The 18,055-nt window shown below is 43.2% G+C and overlaps 1 protein-coding gene across 2 annotated transcripts in view; it reads right to left on the reverse strand.

Moving 5' to 3' along the window:
• LOC134358188 (glutamine--fructose-6-phosphate aminotransferase [isomerizing] 1-like) overlaps positions 1-18,055 on the reverse strand; it is a 114,223-nt gene that overhangs the window by 66,562 nt on the left and 29,606 nt on the right. For both annotated transcript variants that reach the window (XM_063070183.1, XM_063070182.1), the window contains exons 3-4: positions 13,574-13,681; positions 10,494-10,619 (exon numbers count right to left, since the gene is read on the reverse strand). In XM_063070183.1, coding sequence (XP_062926253.1) covers positions 10,494-10,619; positions 13,574-13,681 — 234 coding nt within the window. The remainder of the gene's footprint in view (positions 1-10,493; positions 10,620-13,573; positions 13,682-18,055) is intronic.

Raw genomic sequence — 18,055 nt, forward strand, 5'->3', positions numbered from 1 at the left:
AGTAGGTTCTTGATTAGTAAGAGCATCAAAGGTTTACGTGGAGAAGACAGGAGAATGAGGTTGAGAGGGAAAATAAATCCAGAGTGATCAAATGATGGAACAGACTCAACGGGACAAATGGACAAAATCTGCTCTTATGTTTTATGGTCTTATAGTTAAATGGAGACAACGTTGCAGATCACCGCTGAACTAAATGTATACTGGAGCAGGTTCCAAGGGGGTGAAAGACCTCCCACCATAACCTCTAAATTGTAGCCAGGAGAGCTACCAGGCAAGCTGACACCTGACAGCAAAGGACCATCATACTTTGCCAAGGCCGACTTTCAATCTGTTTCCTATAGCCCGCATCACAAAACCAGTTGCATTAAATGATACAAGCACGAAAATCTGCTGCCCAGTCTGTTCAATGATTACTCCTGCCCAGGCTCTTCTCCCACGTCTGGCAGAGGAGAGGCAGTTTACAGCCCTATTTTTAAGCTCCTGGCTTCTTCATATCAGCCTTTTCATAGGTCCATAAGCAAAGGTTTCTCGTGCACTCCAAAAAGCAGGAAACATTAGAAACACATTGGGTGTTTGCTGGCCGGTGGTGTAATGGCATTAGCACTGGACTTCCGAGGCAAGTGGCACAGGGTTCGAATCCGGCCGGCTCCTTGCACGCTTTCCATCTGTGCTGGGTTCAGCGTCGAGGAAGCAACTTGGCCTCATAAAAAACAGACAGATTGATAAAGAAACGGCAAGGTTGCCACTCAATGAGCTACAAGGCACAGAAAGGAATAACAAGGTTGGGCGAAATGGCTCCAGGATGCTGACTGGGAGTTATTAGTAATTTTTTATACCCAAATTCCTTGGTGAGATCAGAAGGGAACCACTGATAACAGAATCAATGGGCAGGTGAGTCGTAAGTACTTTTCATGAACTCTAAAACCCAACTTTCCCTTGGTGACGTTAAGCTTAACAATCAGCACAAAATGATGCTTGAAGGCATTGAGTAATTGAATTGGAATGAAAAGGAGAAATATTGCCCTTTAGCCAATCCACTGACAGGTGTGGACAAGACTTGATAGATTAATAACTATTCGTCAAGGTACCAAAACCAGCTTCTGAAAAGTCTGACTGCCTTGTTCAATCAATCTCTCTGATCATCCGGTAAAATCCTTCATTGAACCAGAAAGAGGGCAGGGGATAATGAGAATACATTTCACATCCTACATCTCAAAACATGCTACCAGTTAAATTCTACCTCTAAATATAAAAAAATGCTTTCCCGCCTTCAAACATTCTGCAAGCAAACATTCCTCAATCCTGTCAGGTACGTGGCACCACTGAAGGTCCTTCCCCAGGTTACGGGCAGGCCTCTCTTCCTCAGAACTAACCGTAATCTGACCAGTTAAATTGGGAACTTGGCCGCCCAGCAACATATCTAAATAAAAGCAGAGGCCAACTAGCGGCAAAGTTTAGTTAAACCAGGGTGTTCAACTAAATCATTCAGATTTTATCATGGACCGAGCTCCCATATGGCAGAAGGTGCCTGCAACTCCACAGCAGCTGGCAAATCCACCCCTCCTCTCACCAACACTTGTCTGTACGTATAGACTGTATATAAATCAGGCAATCATAGCCTGGGAAAGACCTGTTTCTGTTCTGTATATAGCATGCCGAGAGCAGCTTAGCTGTAGGCAGCAGTGAAGTGTTGGGGTGGTGCAGAAAGAAAGGAACGCCACAAGCATAATTTTCCAGCACCCCCAGGCAGCTCTCCATTCTCTCTGTATCACACAAGGTGCTGCAGGAGGAAGAAAACCTGCAGGGAGAGGTGGGATGAGGAAGGAAAGGGACAATGAAATGGACATGGCAGTGTGACAAACAGTGATGGTGCTAGGAAGCACGGCTCCTTACGGGGAGCAAATTCAGAAATCAGAGGTACAAAGGGACTCAGGAGTCCTTGCAACAAACCCAAAGTGCTGGAGGAACTCAGCAGGCCAGGCAGCATCTATGGAAAAGAGTAAACGGTCGACATTTCCGGCCAAGACCCTTCATTCTGATGACGTTGACTGTTTACTCTTTTCCATAGATGCTGCCTGCTCTGCTGAGTTCCTCCAGCACTTTGGGTGTGTTGTTTGGATTTCCAGCATCCCAGATTTTCTCGTGTTTGTAATTGGGAGTCCTGGTTCAGGATTCTCTAGAGGTTAACTTGCAGGTTGAGTTCTGTAGTAAGTAAAGCTAATGCATTGTCAGCAGTCAGCATTCATTTCAAGAATATAAAAGCAAGAATGTATTGCTGAGGCTTTAAGACATTGGTCAGTCCACGCTTAGAGTACCCAGAGCTGCTTTGGGCCCATATTCAAGGAAGGATGTGCTGTCTTTGGAGAGGGTCCAGAGAAGGATAATGAGAATGAAAGGGGTTAATTTATGCAGAGCATTTAATGGTTCTGGGCCTAAATTGTATGTGTAGATTCATTTTTGTGGCCATAACTGATAAATTTTAAAATACAATAACTCATCCAAAGATAATCACTTAACTAGAATTTTCCCCGATATTTTCATTTGCATATTGCTAAATAGTGTTCACTGGTTTATTTTTTAATTTCAATAAATATTACAATCCAAATCACCGGTGGAGATTAGGATCAAAAACGTCCACAGCACGTAATTTTCTTCTAATTTTGCAGATATTATAATGTGCATGATTATGGCGTGGAGTGTTTAAAAAATATCAAACGTGCTTGAACAGGCGTGTATAGTTCAGAGCCACCAATTTTCTACCTCGACCATCCCTGCCCTCCCACCCACAAGAGGCAGAAGACACCCCAGCAACAGAAAATCAAAGACACCGGGGAGTTGTTGAAAATGTAAACAAGACAAATAACCCAGAAATTTGTCTCACTTCAAACATTAATATTTTACCATTTATTAGGAACAGTACTTATCTATAGGCCAATGCCTCTCTCTGATCACTCATGAACAATGTGACATGAACAATAAGTGTCAAGTCTTCCATGGTTCAAGATTCTCTGGAACCATTCAAGATTTTAACTGTACTTATTGATTTTCATAAGCACATCACTTCGTATGAATTTTACATCCTGTTGGTCAGGATTTTCTCTGCCTGAGGAAATAGCTTCACCGGTATTACACACTTGCCCTATTTCAACAGCCTCAAATTCCAGGTTAAAGCCTTGTTCCATAAACCTCCCACTGCCACCTTAGGTCACATTCACTGACTCGCATTACAAATCAACTGTCATCGCAGAGGGAAGGATTTACTTCAGTGTCACTGGTCTCCAGGGTGGGAAGAGAGCAGTACTGTATCCTGTTGGGAGAAAGCCTGCTCATATTTTTGACAATGTGGAACATTCCCCAAATTATTTTTATGGAAGGAAAATGCTGAAGACTGCTCAACCCCAAGGCAGAAAACTGTGTGGCTCACAACCCCAGCACCTCAAACATTTCACCACCAAACTCATCTCTCTTTCCATACAGAATGCCTCAGATTACCCCATCAGACTGCAATGTACATCAGCCTCACCCAACACCTTTCCAGTGACTTTCACTCTATTTGCAAGACAGTCCTTGTCACTCTGAGTTTGTGTGCACCTATATTATACAAGACATTTCATGCCTGTCCTGGTCTCAAGATTAAGTGAAACAGGGTTGGAGAGGTGGTTGATAACAGAAAATCAAGGTCCATTCATCTGCCTTCTAATCATCCTTGTAGTTGTGTGATACAATATTAGTAAATCAGCTTTTATAACAATTCACACCAGTTCCAGACGTTACAAGGAGAATCAGAATCAGGTTTATTATCACCGGTGTATGTCATGAAATTTGTTAATTTTGAGGCAGCAGTACAACGCAATGCATAATAATGGAGAGAGAAAAGTGAATAGTTAAGTTAATTAAATAGTGCAAAATAGAAATAAAGTAGTGAGGTAGTGTCCATGGGTTCAATGTCCATTCAGAAATCAGATAGCAGAGGGGAAGAAGCTGTTCCTGAATCACTGAGTGTGTGCCTTCAGGCTTCTGTATCTCCTTCCTGATACAAGCAACAAGAAGAGGGCATGTCCCGGCTGATGGAGGTCCTTACTGATGGACACCACCTTTCTTAGGCACCCAATGATAAAGCCACAGGTCTAACCTCACCCATTACTGCCAACACATCGTCTCATACGACAAATGTAATTGATATTCGACACATTTGGCATGGCCACCTCAGGAAGGTAAACATCTGCTCAATCTATACCTCTCATAATTTTATATAGTTCCATCAGGTTACCCCTCAACCTCTTGACACCCCAGTGGGAACAATCCCAGTTTGTCCAACCTCTCCTTATAATTGATACTCTCCAAACCAGGCAACATCCCAGTGAACCTCTTGTGCAGCCAATCCAAAGCCTCTCCCTCCTTCCTGTAACATGATGACCAGAATTCCACATGTGGCCTAACCGGGTTCAGTGCCCCAAACAAGGAAGGCAAGAACTCCGTACGCCCTCTTTACCACACTATCACCTTCCGGTGCTACATTCCGAGAGCTACAGCCTTGCACCTTAAGATCCTTCAGATTAAATGGTTCATTTTGGCGGGGGATTACTCACTGCTGGTATTCCATGTGTTGTTATCATTCCTTCTGTAACACACACAAAATGCCAGAGGAACTCAGCAGGTCAGCCAGCATCTATGGAGAGGAATAAACAGTCAAAGTTTTGGGCCGAGACCCTTCAGCAGGACACGTCCCCAGATGTTGATTGTTTACCCCTCTCCACAGATGCTGCCTGACCTGTTGAGTTCCTCCGGCATTTTGTGTGTGTTACTTGGGATTTCCAGCATCCACCGAGTCCTGTGATTAGTCATTCTTTCTTTAGCATCCACAGGTTCCTCAGAATACATGGCTGTTGGCAGGCCATTGTATCCACGTAGCAACAGCAAACCTGTACATGATTTACTGCTTCCAAAAAATAAGTTATGTTTTAAATAAAAATAATCCAATTTGCCACTCCATTTCTATAGAACGTTATTGTCTGCAAGGTGTTAAGAGAAGCCATAAGTTTATAAAAATCAGAATTTCTTTCTCCAGCAGAAGAGGACTTCACTGACCAATTTAACACAACCCACAATAACATTACTGGTCTAATTTTTACGATACATATATCATAAATATTTAAAACAACATATTTACTGTGCTCCAGCTAGGCACTCCAGTTGCCTTATATTTAAACAAGTACAGTTCTATTTGCAGGGATAATGTTTGAACAGTGGCGGTGAAGGTAAACGGCAAACAAATATTAATGCAGGTCACAGCAAGCAGAAAACAACCATGTACATGTCTCTAACTGGATTGATTGCACGTCAACCTCCACTTGAGGGTGGGCAACTGTAGCCTCAGCACACCAAGTCTCTAAGTGGCTTTTGATCATGCTCCCTGTCTTAAGGTGGTTTCCAAGCACAAATATCAAACTGCTGATGTAATTGTGAAGGTGACTTGTTTTTGACAAACTGCTCTTTGCTGGCTGGCAGCAATCTGCAGCCATCTGTACAAAAGTATGGGCACTGGGGATCACCAGCAGGGGGCAGGCCTTTGCAATGTGACTGAGCAGACAAAATGTACACTAATTCTGTAAACTAATATCCTATCTCAATCTGACGCCTGGCTTCCAGTTTCAGCTTCTTTTGGGGCAAGAGTTCCGGATTTATTTGTGTGAATTGGTGTTCTTCACAAACAATATCAAGAAGCTTTGCCCTCATTTTAAGATTAAACCCCAGGTTCCAGATTTCCTATTATATTCCTTTAACCACCTTAAACATATTAGTTGACCCGACAACAATCTTCAATAGACAAGAGATTACTGGTGCTGTCTGTGTGGAGTTTGCATGTTTTCCACGTGTCCATGAGTACTCGTCCAGAAACTTCAGTTGCCTCCCATGTTCCAAAACCTCATATGTGGGAAGGTAATTGGCTACTCTAATTTACCCTTTTTCTGTAGGGGTGGAAGAATGTGGGCAATGTAAAGGGGTGCAGTTAGTGGGAATATGGAGAGAAATAAAATAGGATTAGCACGGATACAATGGGATTAGTGTAAATGGGCAGGTGATGTGCGGGACAGACTCAATGGGCCACAAAGACAAGACAGGACAAAGGAGCAGAAGTCAGCCATTCGGCCCATCGAGACTGCTCCGCCACATGGCCTGATTACATACTGTATAACTATAAAATAATTTTCACTTGAAACCTGATTCTCATCAATTAGTCCAGCATCACTCCAACAAATCTGTCTGTTCACTTCGTCAATCATTAATCCGCACACACACACACACCTGCAAGAAATCACCTTGTGGAGGAACTCAGTAGGTCAAGCAGCAGCATCTGTGATGGCGGGGTGAGATTGAAGGTTTGGATTGAAACGCCACATCAGGACCTGTTCCATCGCCATCGCCTCCCCTCCTCTGGGTCCTAGTTGTCATGGAGACACTGGCAAAAGGGGCCTAGTTACTGCACGTGATGCCAGATGAGGGAAATGGATCCAGGAAGCCAGATCTGGGCATCACAAAACTCTCTAGACCAATCAAGGAAATGCTGGACAGGTAGGGAAGGTTTGTACGCATATAAAATCAATCTGATAAAGCATTATCAACCTAAAACAATTCTCTCTCCATAGGTACTGCCTTACCTCCAGGGTATTTTCAGTATTTTATTTTTCATTATACAAACTTCCTGCTCCTAGATGATTTTTAAATGTAGCATCCCTAATCAATTACCTCCCCTTCACATCAAGTTGAAAAGATATTTCTTCTGGTGAAATATCTTTGGCAGCTTCCCACACTCCCAGTTCAGGTTCAGTGGGGTATAACCCCATTCCTGGCTACAAGAACATGAAATACTTGACGAGGTGACCTTTCTCTACATTCACCTCTGTGAATCCCCTAGACTGAGTGGGAGACAGCTTTAGAATATGCATCACAAACTGACTCCACCTTCGTTACAACGATCTCCTGCTTTCACCTCAGAAATATTGCACCCATCTGCCCCAGCCTGTCTGTGACTGAAACCATCAGCAATCCTGTGACTTCCAGACTGAACTAAGGTTCTGGTGGTTTAACTCTCCTCTCCCCCCCACCCCTGCCATGCTGTGCCCTCTGTAAACTCTGCCATCCATCTCCCATCTCACTTCAAGCCTTGTTCATCCCTCATTCTCATGCTCCCCATCCATCAATATCTCACTTATCACATTCTCACCTTAGTGCTCTGACTATTCCTTGGCCCCCCCCCCCACCACCCATCCCCGAACTTTCTGCACGTCCATTCCACCCCAAGGTTTGCTGTTAATACAATCCCCACACCATGCGCACGGACACTGGCAGCTGCTTCTGCAGCCATGCAAACCATTCTTCTCTAAAGAAGCCTCTCCATCTCTCTTTCCGAAAGAGCACAAGGCATAGGAGCAGAATTAGGCCATTCGGCCAATTGAATCTGCTCTGCCATTCAATCATGGCTGATTTATTTTTCCTCTCAAGCCCACTCTTCTGCCTTCCGCACATAAACTTTGGTAATCCTACCAATCAACCTCCGCTTTAGATATGCCCAATCACTTAGCCTTCACAGTGCCTGCACAATAATGTCCGCACATTCACCACCATATGGCTAAAGAAATTCCTCCTCATCTCCGTTCTAAAGGGATATCCACTATACTGAGGCTTTGTCCTCTGGTTTTAGATTATCCCACTATGTATTAGAAACAACTTCTGCGCGTCCACTCTATCTAGGCTTTTCAATATTCAATAGGTTTCAATGAAATCCCTCTTCCCCCCCACCCCGCAATCTTCTAAACTCCAGTGAGTACAGGCCCAGAGCCATCAAACACTCCTCATATGTTAACTCTTTCATTCTCTGGGATCTTTCCTCCTTTAAGACTATCTTTAAAATCTACACCTTTTCCTAAGCCTTTAGTCACCCATCTAATGACTCCTTAGGTGACTCGGTATCAGGTCCTATGTTGCACCTTGGCGCACGTTGTGACACTGCAGGTGTTGCACAAAGGCACGTTTTTGCTGCTGTGGCTCTTGTTGGAGGACATGGCTCTTTTTATTCATACCTGACGCTGAGCTGGCTGCCAGGCTGCATTTGTCACATCAAGTCAAGAGATTCATGGATTGTAAGCAAGCTCACATCTATTTTTCTAAAATAAGAACAACATAATCCCAGCAATGGCTGTTTAAAGAGTAAAGATGGAACAATCCCAAACTACAAAAAACAATTGATTTCTAAGATGCATCTCATCCCTGGCTCTGGCTGATGGAGCAAGCCTATTCGTTGAGTGTTGCATCTAGAGGACAACTCCAGCTCAAATAGCCAAGGGTATAAGGAAACCCTTCAAACATTGTTTCAGGACAGAACACCTTGGATTCCTCAATAGTGTCTAGGTTAGGGGTTCCCAACCTGGAGTCCATAGTAGGGGTCCATGGCATAAAAAATGCTGGGAACCCCTGCTCTAGATGCACTTCCCTCTATCACTCATTTCCAAAGATGGCCCCCATGCTAGACACCTCCTTCCCCATCTCCAAAGTTGCTCTCTAGGATGTACAGAGCGTCCCTCACTACCATCCATATCCCAGGATAATCTCCAGGGTGTAAATTTCATCTCCCCTCTGCTCTATCACCTATTCCCAAGGACTTTCGCCAGGATGTGCACACTTCCAACTCAACTTAGTTTGGCCTGTACCCATCTACCCCCAAGGATGGTCTCAAAGGCATAGTCTTCCTCTATCAACCACTCCTAAACATAGTCCATAAGCTACACACTCCCTGTCTAGGGTATTTCCAAGCCTCAGAATACAAGGACGCCCCTTTAGAACTGAGATGAGGATGAGGAACTTAGCTACAAGGTGACGAACCTGTGGAATTCAATGCCACAGATGACTGCGGAGGCCAAGTCATTAGGTATATTTAAAGCAGAAGTTGATTGGCTCTTGACTAGTAAGGGCATCAAAAGTTAAGGGGAGAAGATTGGAGAATCGGGTTGAGAGGGATAATAAATCAACCATGATGAGCAGATTTAATGGGCCGAATGGCCTAATTCTGCTCCTATATATTACTGTCCTATGGTCTTATGTGCTCCAGGACAAACTCTCCCTCTAGCAACCATTACCAAAGATGGTCTCCAGCACAAACCCACCCTTCCCCAACTCAGAGATGGTTACCCACTTTCTGCCACTATCTCGAAGGTTATTTGCAGAAGCCCGGAGAGATGTCCCTTCACTATACTATAAAGTTTTAATTTATCCCTATGGTCAATAAAGTGTTGCAAGAATGATCAACCTTCCTTTCAAAGGCACAATACATTAGACTGTATCAGAGACAATGGGACAACATTAGCCATGAGGTATCAAGGCACTTAAAGATCTTTTTAATGTAAGTATTTAACATATAAAAGAACCCTCCTAGAGGAGCACAACCTTGTCGTGGTTTGGAGGCTTCAGTGACCCAATGCTGGAGTCAGGGCTTTATGCTTTGGCTTTTGGCAGGGTCACCCATGCCAAACAGGTCAAAGGGTACAGGCCAAACTAAGAGTAGTCCACCGGTCCTCCAGGTTCGGGGGTTCGACTTGGGGCTAACAACCCTGATTGGTAAAACAAAACTTACAGAAACAACAATGAAGAATCCTTCTACATCCGAAGTCTCCTGTCAGACTTGCTGACTGTTAGAAGTGAAAACTGAGCTACTGGCACAATGAAGGAAACTCTGAACACCGCCAGAGACAGAGGACCTTCATTGCTGCCCTAAATGCCAGCAATATAATGGGCAGTAGGGATTAAAAGAACACTGCATTATAATACAGCAAAGACGTTAAATATTGAACTATTCAATGTTCCGGTTCAGGAACAGTTATTACTCTACAACCATCAGGGTCTTGATGGTGTGGATAATTTTAATCACCATTACCAACTCTACAACCTGCAGACTCATTTTCAAGGAGTTTTTACAATTCATGCTCTCAGTTTTATTTTATATTTGTGCACAGTTTGGCTTCATTAGTACATTGCTGCTTATCAGTCTTTGTCAGATTATGTACAGTTTTTCATGAATTCTATTCTATTTCTTCTGTAAGTGCTGGCAAGCAAATGAATCTCGAGATACTATATTCAAAGTACGTTTATTAACAAAGAATGTTTAAATTATACAACCTTGAGATTATTCTACTTACAGGCAGCTGCAAAGCAAGAACCCTGAAAGACCCCAATTTTAAAAAAAAGACCAGTTCCCAATGCGCAGAGAAAGAGAAAAAAAATCACAAATCATGCAAACAATAGACGCAAGCAAACGCAACAGCATTCTGAACCAAACTGAGTCCCCAGATCCAAGTCAGGAGCAGCCCGGAACAAGTCCAAAGCCTCAGTATTTAGTTCAGCATATTAGCGGGGCAAATTGCTGCAAAGTTCACAGACACGAAACACAGCAGGGGGCAGTAATATTATTCATATGTATGATTGCATTGCAAAACACTCACCGCTGTCTTTATCTGACCTCTGTGGATGAGCGTTTACAGAATTAGGAACACCATGTGTTGCCCAGCGAATATGAGCAATAGCAAAATGTGTTTTGTGTTCAACATCAAAGTCAATATCTTCTTGTTCTAGAAGAAAATGAGAATATATTTAACATACAATAGTGTGACAAAACTTGCTAATCCAATTGTCTTACAGATGAAAATATTTATACAAATAAAGTGCTTCAACCTTGGAATACCTTTCAGAAATAGTCAACATCACCCAAGATGCATATATAAAATGATTTTCATTTCTACGCAGACCCTCAAGAACAGAGTAGACGAGGGGGCATCGTGGGGTATTTGTATTTTCAAATGGTCCTACATAGAACTTTTGATGGACAAGTATAAAACCCATGGAATTTACAGTTATACATTAACAATGATTTAAAGCTGGTTAACAGATAGAAAAGAGGAATAAATGGATTCTTCTTGAGTTGGTAGGTAGTAACTAGTGGGTAATCTCAAAGCTGGGTTATCAATAATTTGTCCAAGGGGTCCTAAATGGAACATTTCCAAATTGGCTTCCAACGTGAAACCAAGTGGCAATGAGAATACTTTATACTTTATACTTTATTGTCGCCAAAACAATTAATACTAGAACGTACAATCATCACAGCGATATTTGATTCTGCGCTTCCCACTCCCCGGATTACAAATATTAAATATTAAAAATGGTAAAAATTGGTAAATATTAAAATTTTAAATTATAAATCATAAATAGAAAATAGAAGAATGGAAAGTAAGGTCGTACAAAAAAACTGAGGGGCAGGTCCGGATATTTGGAGGGTACGGCCCAGATCCGGGTCAGGATCCGTTCAGCAGTCTTATCACAGTTGGAAAGAAGCTGTTCACAAATCTGGCCGTACGCATCTTCAAGCTCCCCAGCCTTCTCCCGGAGGGAAGAGGGACGAAAAGTGTGTTGGCTGGGTGGGTCGTGACCTTGATTATCCTGGCAGCACTACTCTGACAGCGTGCGGTATAAAGTGAGTCCAAGGACGGAAGATTGGTTTGTGTGATGTGTTACGCCATGTTCACGATCTTCTGCAGCTTCTTTTGGTCTTGGACAGGACAACTTCCATACCAGGTTGTGATGCACCCTAGAAGAATGCTTTCTACGGTGCATCTATAAAAATTAGAGAGGGTTTTAGGGGACAGGCCAAATTTCTTTAGTTTTCTCAGGAAGTAAAGGCGCTGGTGGGCCTTCTTGGCAGTGAACTCTGCTTGGTTGGACCAAGTCAGGTTATTTGTGATATTGACCCCGAGGAACTTAAAGCTTTTGACCTGTTCCACTTGCGCACCACCGATGTAAATTGGGTCGTGAGGTCTGCTACTCCTTCTGAAGTCAATAACCAATTCCTTCATCTTGCTGATGTTGAGGGATAGGTTATTGTCGTCGCACCATGCCACCAGGTTCTTAATTTCCTCTCTGTACTCAAACTCATCATTACCCGAGATACAACCTACAGTTGTTGTGTCATCAGCAAACTTATATATTGAGTTCGATGGAAACTTGGCTACACAATCATGGGTGTACAGTGAGTACAGGAGGGGGCTGAGTACACAGCCTTGTGGGGCACCGGTGCTCAGAGTGATTGTAGAGGAGAGCTTGTCCCCTATTTTTACATCCTGGGAACTGTCTCTGAATACAAAGCTGCTTCTAGAGGAAACTAACTATCAAACCAAGTGTATAATAGCATAGCAGCTGGAGTAGAGCATGGAACCGAGTCTGAATCAGATTTATTATCACTGACATATGTTGTGAAATTTGTTCTTTTGTGGCAGGAGTATAGTGCAAGACACAAAAAGTTAAAGTATACAAATAAAGTGCAAGATGGAAATAACAAGATTGAGTTGACAGGTTCACGGACCGTTCAGAAATCTGGTGCTGGGGAGGAAGAAGCTATTTCCAAGATGTTGAGTATGAGGTTATTCACTTTAAAGTGGTGAGACTGGGAAATGTTGATATTCAAAGGGACATGGAGGTACACAAGACATAAAAAAAAACTTTCAGGCAAGTGGAGCTGGCAATTAGGAAAGAAAATGAAAATGCTTGGTCCTACTATAATCACACAGGACCCCAGTGAAGCTACAAATGATAATTATTTTGGTAACCCAGACAGTTCAGAAATCAGGAAACGAGCTCCCACACACAGCTAAAGGTGGCCACTGCCCCCCAGCAGCTGGCAAACCCATTCCACCGATCTCCCAAATATTTAACTGTACGTGTGGGCTATGTATAGGTTAGTGAGGACGTGTCTTAACCTGGAGTTCTGCACTCACTTCCCCAAATGACTCTCAGAGGCAACAGTTACCCACCTCCAGGCTAAAAGAGAGTGCAACTTTGAAAAATTGATGAGCTCTGTTATTCTTGTCCACGTGTAATTTTTCTTGTCTTATTTTATTACAGATGTGTGAAATCCTAAGCACTGCATTCCAATGTTGATAGGTCATTGATGTCAAAGCAGACAGCTCCATGCACCAGTGTCCTCAACTGTACTCTACACCTGTCTCTAACTTTCAACTGGAAGAGGATGGAAGGCCTTTAATTGGTGAAATTGAAACCCTCGGAAGCCACAGACTTTTCAAAAATCAGCTGATAGTGGTAAACTGCAGAAGTCCAGAAGGAAACAAAAACTTTTGTTTGCAGTTTTCTGGCTTTGCTTGAAATGTTCCCACACTTCATTTGCGGGGCCTGGGCTGCCATAATTGAAAGCAGGTTTTCATTCACACAGAAAATTCCCAAGAACTGCTTTGATCTCAGTTTTCTTTTAAATATAAAATGTCAAAATAGTTAGGAAGGAATGGATTAAAAGCAATAAAGTTAACTTCCAGGATAAACAGAGGGAACCTTCACTGGAGCGTAAATACTGGCATAAAATAGCTGAATGAATAGTCAGATTTTGTGTTGCAAACTCCACATCATTCTACCATATTTAATCTTATAAAAGCAAATTTATATGACGTAATCCCAAAAAATGTAATGCTGCTTTTAAAAAGCCTTCCCACATTGCAACAGGTATCTAATACATTGTACTTACTGTTTATTTCCTCTTCCAGCGACTTTATTTTGCCGTCTGTTTTAATGATACAGATATGTTTCCCTTCTCTTTCACAATCCTTGTTATTTCCTCCATCGATTCCAATACCTTGGATGAGAGAAATTTATAGTCAACAGTATCCCCATTTAACATAACGAGTCAACAAATTAACATAATCTAATATGGTCCACCTCCGGCCATCCCTTCTTGGGATGTTTTAGAGTTGAACAGATTGATTGGCAAATGGGAATCGGAGTTGGAAAATGGGAAATGTTCAGATGTTAGGAATAAGATACAAAGAACAGTGCAATAGGGTGAGAGAGAAGCTGTATTGAGTGGGATTAAGCACATTGAAGTAAAGGCATGGGTTGGAAGTGGTTGAGGGACCCCTCCTGCCTTCCTGCCTCCAGTCTTCATTTACTGTGTGCCCACACGCATCCACATTCCAGTAACCAGGAAAGCGCAACTTCACGCCGAGCTCTGAAAGCCTCCACAAAAGCTCCTGTACCTAATCAACACAGGTCAGAGTTCAAACCACACGCTTGAGCTTAAAACAGGGCGGTGCACTTCCCAGACAGTGAGGGAACCAAACATATCTTCCCCAAGAGCAACAGCTGTGCTCAGAAATGTGCAAGTACACCCCCAATGAACATAACAATAAAACTATTCATCTCAGCTCTGGGAAAATCTCACAGCCGAAGATATTTTGCTCTGCATGAGAAGATGCAGATTGGCAGTTACATTCATGTGTCATTTCCTGGCCACAGAGTGTTTTATAAAGAACTGAGTATTCCTCATGGGGAGATACCTAGAACACTTGGCAGCATACACACACACAAGTGAGGTCCAACAAAGGCTATGATGATGGATGAGGGAGAAATGGTGGCCAGGCCATAGAAGGAACACCCTCATTCTTTGAAGAAGCCAGTACAGTGGTCACTCACAGGCAGTTTTTTTGGGGATCTTAGCTCCCTGAGTGAATGTACAACAAGCTCTGAGCCTGAAACTGATGCGTCAGTCTAGACAGGATGCTCATACTTCTGGAATGCTCAGAACATAAGTTATTTGCGTAATTTAAGACGTTTTCCTTCGGGGTTTGGAGTAGAATGACAATATTTTAATGAGGAAATCTTCTTTCATGGTGCATTTGATCAATTTTCACCAGTAATGATGAGCAGGGCAGTTGTGTTTTCCTGTACTATGCGCTACTCATCTCTGGAGGCGAGGGCGAGGAGATGAAAACCAGATCCTTTTCTTACAGCACAAGGTCCGGGGGTGGGGGTGGGGGTGGGGGAAGAACACCTCAGTAATCAGATCTGTGCCACAGTAACTCTATTACAAGCCAGTATTCAGAGTCAGACCAGGTCATTAAAGGTGGTAAGTTAGGGGTATCAAACTAGCCCTTATTTTTGATGTTTCCCAGAAACTTGCTTCATTTTTTTTTAGGCAAGAGTCACAGTTCATAGTCATAGTCATACTTTATTGATCCCGAGGGAAATTGGTTTTCGTTACAGTTCTGACTTATTCCACATAGTTTCCAACTAAATTTCCCACCCATCACACTTACCCTCCATCACATTTACTGGCATATCTAGATGATTCATTATTTCTCTACTCATTGCTCTCATCATAGTCTCTATCCATCAGCTCTGACTCACTATCTCATCCTTCACTTCACTCAATGCCCCAGCAAAAGACTTTTTCATTCTCTTCAGGCTCCAAAGCTTTGTAAGCTTCAAATAGCCACTGAATGCAAGCATTTTTTTTCAGACCTTTCTGCTGAACCCAATTCTCCCGTGAGATTTACCCCTTGCCTATTTCTTTTTGATCATTCCCTCCTTGGTCCTGGACAATCAGCCCTGTGTAGAACTTTAAATTCATCCCTTATGTCTGCATCTGAATCGATTCCTGGGCTGCATTCCTCATTAGCCACCTTTGTCTCAGCTCCTATTTAGTTGGTGAGAAGTCCTCACCAAGGACTAGACCCTTTCTCCAGTCTTCAGCATTCCTGGTCCACATGGGCCTGATCACTTAACCTCTTTAAACCTATTCCTCCAATGCAATGCCAGTCACATTGATCCCTACCCTTCCCTTATCCTGCCACCAAGTTTTTCCATCTGTAAGACACCAGTAAACAACTGCTGGAGACGCAACACTAGCATCCCCAGCAGTTGTTTGGTGGTGTCAGACAGTGTCTTTCAACCGCATCCTTTCCCTCCTGCCAGGGACACAAACTGCCCTTCCAGGGGACGGAGCTAAAGATGGCACCAGAGGGCAACTTCTCCCAGCTCATCAGCGGAGCAGTTTAATTCATCTTCTTTCTAATGCCTCCTCTTCCCTTTTCAAGGCCGCTGGGGTCCTGTTGGAGTGCACGGTCTACAGCTGCACTCAAACTGTGGCGTGTTTCTCTTCTTGGAACTCGCTGAGCAGGCGCGTTTTCAACATCTCCCAGGAGCGGCCTGGAAGAGGGGCACATTCGGGATGTGGCCTTGTGCGGACCTCTTGCTGTGGAAGGAGTGATCTCTCTCTCTCCCCCTTGTTAGTGACAGAGAAAGCCTGTAGGATGTCAGACTGTTGGGATGAACAGTGGTTTTTGATGGAGTGTAGACCATGCACTCCTTTGGGGCTTCGCTGTTGCTTGCATGGTGGGTGGTAGGAATGCCGATGCTTTCCAATGGAATGTGGGGGGAGGGAGGAGTGTGGAGGGTTGATGCTGTTAGCGCGTGGGAGGGGGCAGGGGGCTTTAGGGTTCTCACATTTTTTTCTGTCATTCATTCTTTGGAGCTTTTCTGTTTTGAGGATGTCTACAGAGAGTAAAAATTTCAGGCTTTATAGTGTATACATTCTCTTAAATGGAACCATTGCGATAATTCTCTTGCTCTTTTTCCAGTGTAGTGTACTGCAGTGAGTGCTCTGAGGATTACTTGAGTTTCCAGCTACCTGTCATTTTTGGTTCATTATTCTACTTCCTCACTGCTTTCTGGTATATGCACCATTCCAATGAAGTATGATGCAAGCTCACGGAACAGGACACAAACTAATCACATCAGATAACCAACCAGTCTAATCTTACATTTCAGTTCGAGCAATAATTCTCAACTCCCCACCCTTTCTGAGAATTTCAGGTTTAGTTCAATTCCTGCAAATTCTATGTGGCATCTTGTGTGATTCACTCACCTATACCCCCCCTTTTTTCAGCTGACACCATCAACACCCATTTGCTCATCACCCCTATCACTGATCTCTTGTTACTAACCCTTAGCTAATTGCCAATTCTCACCCATTGGGAAAGAGTAATGGTAAATAAGTTCAGGTACGGCAAACTTAGTTGCTTTGTCCATGCAAAGCCCTTCCCCACTGTTGGGTTTAGTCAGCTTGTCCAGTTATGAAGCAGCCAAAGCGTTAACACAAAGACCATTATAAGGTGAACGACATATTAAATAGGCACCACGGTAGTGTAGTGGGTTAGCATGATGCTAGTACAACTCGGAGCATCCCAGAGTTTGAAGTTCAATTTCAGTGCCGTTCTTTAGGGAGCCTTGATACGGGTTTTCCCCAGGTGCTCTGGTTTTCTCCCACAGTCCAAAGACGTAGCTGGTAGATTAATTGATCACTGTAAATTGCCCTGCGATTGGGTTAGGGTTAATCGGGGCGGGGCTCGAAGGACCGAAAGGGCCTACTCCATGTTATATTGCTAAATAAATCTGCATGAAACATTTGGATGACAACATTGTCAGTATACTTAGTAAGTTTGTAGACAACAGCAAAATTCGGCATGTAGTAGACAATGAGGAAAGTTACCTAAGATTACAACTGGTAACTGGGGAAGTGGGCAAGGAATGGCAGATGGAATTTAATGTGGTCAAGTGTGAGGTGTTATGTTTTGCTAAATTAAACCAGGGTAGGAGGTACAAAGTACATGCTAGGGTCCTGAAGAGTGCTGTAAATCAGAGATACCACGGGCTACTGCACATAATTCCCTGAAAGTGGTGACACAAGTGAAGAGGTTGGCAAAGGCAACATTTGGCATGCTTGCTTTCATTGCCCAGGCCACTGGGTCCAAGAGCTCGGACGTCAGGTTGCAACTGTACAAGTTGTTGGTGAGATCGTACTTGTGAATATTTTATGTAGTTCTGGTCACCCAGCTATAGAAAAGATGCCATTAAGCTGGCAAGGGGGCAAAAAAGATTCATAAGGATGTTTTTGGGACTGGAGGGCTTGGGTTATAAGTAAAGGCTGGGACTATTTTTCTCTGGAGCTCAGGAAACTGTGTGGTGATCTTATAGAGGTATATAAAACTTTGAGTCTTTAGAATCATGAGGGGATGTAGATAAGGTGGGTGGTCACGGTCTTTTTCCCAGGATAGAGTCGTCTAAAATTGGAGTACGGATAGTAGATTTAAAGTGAGAGGGGTAAGATTTAAAAGAGACCTGAGGGGAAACTTTTTCACACAGTGGATGGTGGGTATATGGAACGAGCTAC

This window comes from Mobula hypostoma, chromosome 18 (genome assembly GCF_963921235.1).
Source record: "Mobula hypostoma chromosome 18, sMobHyp1.1, whole genome shotgun sequence".
In the NCBI taxonomy this organism is placed as follows: domain Eukaryota; kingdom Metazoa; phylum Chordata; class Chondrichthyes; order Myliobatiformes; family Myliobatidae; genus Mobula; species Mobula hypostoma.